Here is a 7,425-nt window from a genome sequence, read left to right on the forward strand (position 1 = left end):
GTAACAGCTCCCCCCGCCCCCTGCCTCAGGCCAAACCCTGCCGTGATGCTCTCCTCCAGGCAAGGATCTGCCCTTTCTCACACTAATTAGCCCCAACAGAGAGTGTGGGGTTGTTCCAGCATGGCCCACACGCGGCTCACGTACGGTCCCCTGCCTGCAGTCCCAAGAGCCCGACCCATCGGTACCTCCAGCTCCTCACGAGACGGCGGCAACGCCTGTCTGCTCGGGAAGGAGAGGACAAGGTGAGCGTCGGTGCGGGGAACAATCCTGCTGGGTTGCTTCCCACTCAGTCTCTTGTCACAAAGGCCAAAAGCGTCACAGGACGCAGCAAGAATAAAAAATAATCTTCAGACAGGTCGTTTCCAGATACGTCCTTTCATGAAACAGCACCCCTTACCGCCAGGGCGGGACACGGTGACGTGGGAGGCCCCTCCTCTGGCTTCAGGGGAAAATCTGCAGTTCAAACTTGGGTGCCCACTCCAGCGCGCTCTTCACCACGGCCAGGGCAGCTGCTCCCAGCGCGACTGTCAGCCCCATCACCGCCAGCTTGACAAAACGGTTGGTCCTTGGCTTTGTCAAGATGGATTTTGTCCGCTCCTCCCCTCGGAGCCGCTCCCTGAAGCGCTGCCTCAACACAGTGTCCGGTCTCTGTTGCACTGATGCCAACTCAAAGTCCTTAAAAGTGGAAGCCGCGGTTCTGTGAAGGGAAGAAACAGGTCAAGGAGCGTTCCCGGCTCACCTGCGGGACCAGGCTCCTGCCAGGGAGGAGGATCTTCCCAACGGGATGCTGAGAACCCGCGGGCTGCGCTGCACTCACCGTTCAGCCTGCTGCTGAGCTGCCTCCCTGGCAAGTTCAGACGGCGGGAACTGGACAAAAAGGTCCCCAGCTCTGCTGATCAGAGTCTCGTAAGGAAGGTCCTGTGGGATCTGGGACAAGAGGTGGTGCACAGAGGCCATGTCGCACTCGCAGTCCAAAACTTCCTGCTCCCGGTACAGCACGATCTGCAGAGAGGAGCAAGAGTGCTCAGCATAGCCAGGGAACTGGGGACGACTTCTGGTCACTCATTTCAGAGCCAGAAGAGGAAAACATTTTGCTTCCAGCTCAAAGACCTGCCCTTCCTCAAGGGAACACACAGCACTGAAGTGCTCCTCATCTGGGAAGAGAAATACCAAACCCTTCCCAAGACTCTGAGGCTGCAGAAAGCCCCTTCCTGGGCAGCTACGTCTGTCTTTTGAGCCTGCTACTGGCAGGTCAGAGAACGGGCAAAACCTCAGTAGGTTCCATTAATCCTCCCACCATTCCGGACAACACCTACCACGGCAGCGAAATAAATGGGCATCAGCGGATGGCAAGCCAGGAAGAAGTCATATAATCGCACGACGTGCCTGAAGTCGGACAAAACGTGCCCGAACCAGGTAATGAGCCAGCTGAGAGCGAAGATAGTTCCCACCTCCGCGCTGCACAGAGAGAAAGTGCTGTTAGATCGGCCGCTGGCCGCTTGGAAACAGCACCCGAGCGCTCCCGGGCCAGCCCCGTGCCGCTCCTCCCTGCTACGAAGGGGAGGCAGACCTGGAGCTCAGTCCACATCAAAGAACTGCACCTCTGACATGACCCTGAGGCAGAGGACTGCCACGACTCATCTCACACCCAGCAGGGCCCACGGCAGAGGTCTAAAAGCTCTGCTCTCAGGACAACCCGACCGTGAGATGTACCACATCGCTGGCACGCTGACCTGAGGACAAGTGAAATCCTGCAGCACAGCCAACGTTTCAGATTCCTCAACACCCTAAAGACTTACTGACTTCTGGGAGTTTGTTATCCAGCTTTGTACCCAAAGACGTCCTGGCCACAACACATAACAGAGGTCCTTGCCCAGAAAAGAACTCTGGACTGAACCTTCTAACTTAATTTCCTGCTTCTGCTTTCACCTGCCCTGGCTACATTGTCTGTCCCCACTGCAAACACTGGGAACCATCCCTAGAACTAGCAACAAACCACAGGGAGGTGACACCAGCCACAAAACTGGGCACCTGGAGCAGTTGTGGCAGCTTTGTGTGACACCATCCATAAGCACCCAGCCTTTCCAACACGGGCTGCAGACCGCTGGGGTGAAGGTGACACCCTTTAAAACTCCTCAAGTCAGGCAGCACAGGCTTGGGTCTGCTCAGCAGCAGGGTGCCACGTGGCTTTGGACTGTCACCATTTGCCGCGGGTCAGCTGTTGAGTGACTCCGAGGGAGCCACCGTGGTGCTGGGGACACGCTGGTGCAAAAAGCCCTGAGAGCAGTGACGTGAGGCTGCCAGGGCAGAGCGAGGAGGCTCCGAGGGAACGTCTGCGTACCTCTGCATGAAGTCATGCACGTCAGGGTTCACCTGGTCTATGATGGGCATCAGGTAATTTAAAATGTGCTTGGTGTTATCCATCGTCGGGTCCATAAAATCCCTGAGGGAAGATTTAAAAGAAGCTCCGTCAAGCAACCACGGCGGTGAGCTCTCCCTCCAGGGAGACAGCTCGAAGGCAAATTGACATACCTGCAGCAAACAGCTGGTAGTGGGGTCCCCAGCCCCAAGGAATTCTGCCTATTTGGGGCAGCCCCCTTCTCACCTATCTGGGCCAGGCGAGGCTGATCTGCACAGAAAACTCAGCCCCAGACAATCACGCCGGCATCAGCTGACACTTCTTATTTTGCTGCAGCGCGCATGTGAACTGTAAAGCCTTTCCAGCGCTCGAAACCCAACTCCCCAGCTGGGAGAGTGGAGAGAATCCCTCCAAACCACTCCCCAGAGGAAGGCTTATTCTCATTTCAGTGCACAAACAGGAGTCACTTGACTTGGGACACTGGATGGACCTTTTGGTGCAAAACCACCCCGGGCTGTTGAAGGTGAGGAGAAGACTCCGTGCTGAGCCAGTGCCCTGGAGCTGGAGAGGCCTCGACAGCAGAGCCGGCCGGAGAACTATGAATAATTCACGCACGTTGGCTTTTTCAACTTCAAGACACGCTACAAATTAACTGACAGCCTTCAATTATCCCTTCCCCAGAGCGCAGCTCCCTGCAAAGCCACGTGTTGCCACGCGGTCAGGCTGCTCTCCCTCTGGGTATGGCCGTGACAGGCCCCAACCCACGGCTCTGCCTGCTGGGCTCCCCGTGCCCCATCTGCAGCGGCGTCCCTGCGGCCTGAGGACACGCAGGCAGCTCCCCTCCTTCAGCTGAGCCCGCCGAGTACCTGAGATGATGCGTCGAGAGCTTTTCCACCAGAGCCGTGGCCAGTCTGTCGCCCACCACCAGCAGGAAGGTGACCACGATGTCATGGTAGCCCTGGTAGTAGTGCAGCTGGGGGTTGCGCTTGAGGACGTGGAGGATAATATCGATGAGCTCCTCCTGCAAACCCTCCCTCTGGTCATCGGGCATCCCTGTGGGGACAGCACGAGGTGGCCGTGGGACGGGCTCTGTCACCTCCCAGTGGCTGAGGTGGCCGTGGGATGGGCTCTGTCACCTCCCAGTGGCTGTGGGACGCAAGGAGAGCGCCTGTGCACCTGCCTGATCCCAAGGGAAGAAGCCTGAAGGGCTGGGAGGTAAGATCAGCAGAAGAAGTATCCCAAGTCCTAATCCTGTCCCCCAAAATTCTGCTGGCCCAGGGGAAGGTGGCCAGTTGAAAGGTTGTTTAATTTTTGGGGCTGCAGCGAATACTACCCACAAGGAAGTGACTCTGGAGGGTGGGAGCAGGGCATACACTGACATCTGTGCAGGGCTGAGAAGAGCAAATTGCACCACACAGTCAGTGCTGCACAGGGAGTTTTAAGAATTTTTCATCTGCCAGGGGTCATAGAAAAAATGAAGAGAGGACCCACTTTCACAGAAATCCCACCAACTGCATCAGATCGCGAGGCCTCCAGCGCCACAACTTTGTATCGCCCCCTCCTAACGACATGCGCTTGGGGACAGGATGTCACAGGAAAAACATTGTTCCTGCCACGCACAGCTGCAGCCAGCTTCTGGCTGTCCTTGTCAACAGATAAAACGCCCAAAGGCCAAGCAGAAAGTCCCAGTGGAGAGCCTGCAATGACAAAGTTCTCCTTTTCCCCTGCTTCACTAATGCGTCTAAAAATAGGCAGGAGGCTGCCATTCAAGGGCAAAAAAACCTCCGTACTAGCAGACCCTTCAGGAACGAGGCTTGCACGCAGTATCCGTGCTCAAAAGAGAATCAGAGCAAAGCAATTGTTTATGTAAAATAAAAGCAGCAGAAGTGGGAAGCAGAATCTGGCCAGAAATAAAGGACTGTTCTGCAGAGTTTGATAGCTGCTGGATTAAACGTTTTATAAATAGCACAGAGAGGCACCAGCCACCCAGTGGAATGGAACAACCGTAAAATCATTCTGCTTCTGAAGGTTCAGAGTTCTCTTAAATGTGGTGTGTGAACCTCGTTTGGAGACTGTCGTCCACCAGAAATTGTTCTAACCACTGATAAACCTGCCCCAGAGCTGGAGCAGAAGCAAATGGGACACTTCTCAAGCACTGAATGTGTCTGAATCTCACCCTGTTCACACCAGGCGAGGGGCACGCACAGGGTCTATTTGACGGCACCGGGCTGCTGGCAGTGCAGCTCAGCAAGGCCCGCATCGAAAACCAGCTGTGGCTGAAGGAAACCAAGAGCTGTAGAGTTGCTCTGCTGCAGGAAGAAGCTCACAAGGAAAAGGTTTTCTGAAAGTCAGGTTCTCAGAGCAACAGAGTCACCTCCCCGAGTAAGGTCTGAGCCAGCAGAAGCCCCATGACACAGACCTTCCCCTCTCACCTGGCGGGAAACGGCGCAGAGATCGCCGCACGTCCAGCAACACTTGCTGGTAATCTTTATTGTCCTCTCGCAGCTCCTTTCAAAAAAGAGGAATATGATTAACACTGAGTTGTGCAAAGGTATCGTGGAGAGAGCCGGGCCAGGGAGCTCCAGGAGACCCCGCCGAGGCTGCACGCACAGACATGTTGCCCCGTCGGACGTCCCCTTTTTTGTGCATCACGCACCAGCCCTGTCCCTTCACTGACACTCCTGGCAATTTGGTGCAAGGTTAATGAGACTATTATTTATTCAAACATACATTAAAATGCTTAAGCCATTCTCAGCATTCCTGGAAACATCCTTTGCTCCACAATTTTGCTGCGCACTCAGCAGTAGCAAAGCACCATACGCTGCGGAGACCACAAAGAACAGTTTAACAAATAGAAATAATTCAGGAGAAAACCCCACCCACAGGTACTTAAGAGAGTTAAAACAGAAGAGAAACGAATTTGCTGGCGCACTGAACTATCTGTGTGATCATGTGAAGCGAAATGTCGTCTTCCAGCAGCTCTGATCACCTAACAAAATCCAGCTCTTCACTGATGCAGCAGGATGACCACTTCTGAATGGTCACAGACTGAGGAATAAAAACAAAATTTGTCCGGGGGACAGTGACTGTAAAAACTACTGGACTTGGAACTTCTGAACTGCCAGGGTTTAAAAACCACGCCGGTACCTCGTCCGGAAAGTCATCGCCCCTGAACAAACATCACACAAGGTTCAGGCAACAAACTGCTTCACCTATGCCTGGGAGAGACACCTCAGACATATTTTGGCCATGCCAGGGCTTGGCACAACCACCTCTCCATGGGAGCAAGAAAAATTAAGTTTGAGCTTTCATTTGCCAACTCAGGGCCCCGCCGACCACATCCAGAGGGAACTGATTTCCATCACTGTCACTACAGACAACAACGCCCTCACAGCACAATGGGAACACTGGTTTTAGGAAGCCCTGGAGTGCACAGAGATCACCGAGCCGTCCCGCCAAAGCGCTCGAATCCAGGCTGTTCCGTACCTGGAAGAGGGGGAAGGTCGTCTGTATTCACACTTAGTAGCTTCGGCCACACTTTGCAACGGATCTCATCTGTCAGGAGCCCCCCCTCGCTGATCGCCATCCGCCGGAGCGTGGCCACGTCGATGGGGTCGCTGTTCAGGGCCTGATAAATTTCCGCCACTTTTCTTTTCTTCTTAGCATCAAAGTCTGTAAAAACATCGCAAAGAGGCAAGCTGAGAGGCAAGGCCAGCACACAGCGGGGGCGGCAACTCAGAGCAGGGGGTAAAAATCCACTCACAGCGAGGGAGGCGAGAGGGGACAGTGAGCAGGACAGCCTAGGGACGACCTCGGCAGGGCGCCCCGCCACTGACTGTCCCCATCCCTGCATCGGGGGCACCCCCACTGCTTCCCCACTGACCCCCCGTATCACAGCCCATGGGGTGACCGCTGCTTCTGCTGGCACTGGAGCTGCCAGCGCTGCCCAGGTGGATCCCTTGTCCTCGCCTCCCACACTCCCCCACAGGTCACAGCTCCTTTTGGGACAGTGACAGGCGCACAAAGCCACTCGGCAACTGTTTGCTCTCTGACGCAGCGGCCAACAAAATGTGGAGAAGGGTGGCTCTCGGCGTTCCTGCCGCCCCCCAGTTACACAGCGGCTCCTGGATGCAGCCGTCCGAGGGATAAGTCCCAGCATTTTCCCTGACGGCAGCAGCCACAAGCAAGGACGTGATCACACCGGAGTTAACGGATCACGAGCGTATTGACTTCTCTCTCAAACCCAAACTTGCCAGCTACACGTGCAAGTTAGCCGGCACCAAACAAATCCCACCGCTTCGTGGGGCACCTGAACTCAGGCACAGTGAGGGAAGAGAGTTACACACAAATGTGTTTAAAGGCCGTTTAGATGTGGTGTTGGGGGACGTGGTTTAGTGGGGGAGCTTTGTAGAACAGGGTTAATGGTTGGACTCGATGATCCCGAGGGTCTTTTCCAACCTGAATGATTCTAGGAAAGTGCACGGTGCTCTGGTTCCTCATGGGTTAAACACACTCACAGGACATGGGAGCTGCGAAGGGACACAATTTGATTTCACACTGCATCGTGGTGTTCATCACCGCAGCCCCACGCGGGGAAGGAAAAGCGGCAGCTGAGAGCCGCCCGATATCCCACACTGAGGAGCTTCCACTGAGGAGGCTCTGCCGAGCGGCTGGAGCACAGGACGAGGCTGCAAACGACGCCTTTACCTAACGGCTTTTGCGATGGATCCAACTTCTCTTGGGATTCAAATGGGATTTGCTCGATAAGGGACGTGTCCAAATAGGATTCGGAGTGGGAGGAATTAAAAGGATCCCGACGAAGCAGCAGCTGTTTCTCAACACCTTCCTCTGCCCACGTGGCACCTCCTGTGTCTCAGCACTGCCCCGGCCCCCTCCCTGCTCCTGGGGAGCTGCGGCCTCCGAACGGGAGACGTGAGGCTGCTCAGACACACGGACACCACGTAGGCCAAGCTGTGGATCCTGTCGCTTCTCAAAGTACTTTTTAAAACATTTTTTTGGCATAAAAACAAGCTGTGACAGCCTATGACAGAGCTCCCCTCCAAACC

General features: G+C 55.1%; 1 protein-coding gene across 1 annotated transcript; it reads right to left on the reverse strand.

Moving 5' to 3' along the window:
* Positions 1 to 441: 441 nt before the first annotated feature.
* Positions 442 to 6,023, reverse strand: TBC1D20 (TBC1 domain family, member 20). The gene is made up of 7 exons (XM_009866768.1): positions 5,846 to 6,023; positions 4,792 to 4,872; positions 3,226 to 3,412; positions 2,342 to 2,443; positions 1,317 to 1,458; positions 818 to 1,002; positions 442 to 697 (listed from the first exon to the last, which is right to left on the reverse strand). Exons 1-7 carry the CDS (start codon positions 5,943 to 5,945, stop codon positions 442 to 444), a joined length of 1,053 nt encoding a protein of 350 aa, XP_009865070.1. The 5' UTR covers positions 5,946 to 6,023.
* Positions 6,024 to 7,425: the final 1,402 nt, after the last annotated feature.

The sequence above is a fragment of the Apaloderma vittatum genome, unplaced genomic scaffold (assembly GCF_000703405.1).
Source record: "Apaloderma vittatum isolate BGI_N311 unplaced genomic scaffold, ASM70340v1 scaffold25413, whole genome shotgun sequence".
Classification (NCBI taxonomy): Eukaryota; Metazoa; Chordata; class Aves; order Trogoniformes; family Trogonidae; genus Apaloderma; species Apaloderma vittatum.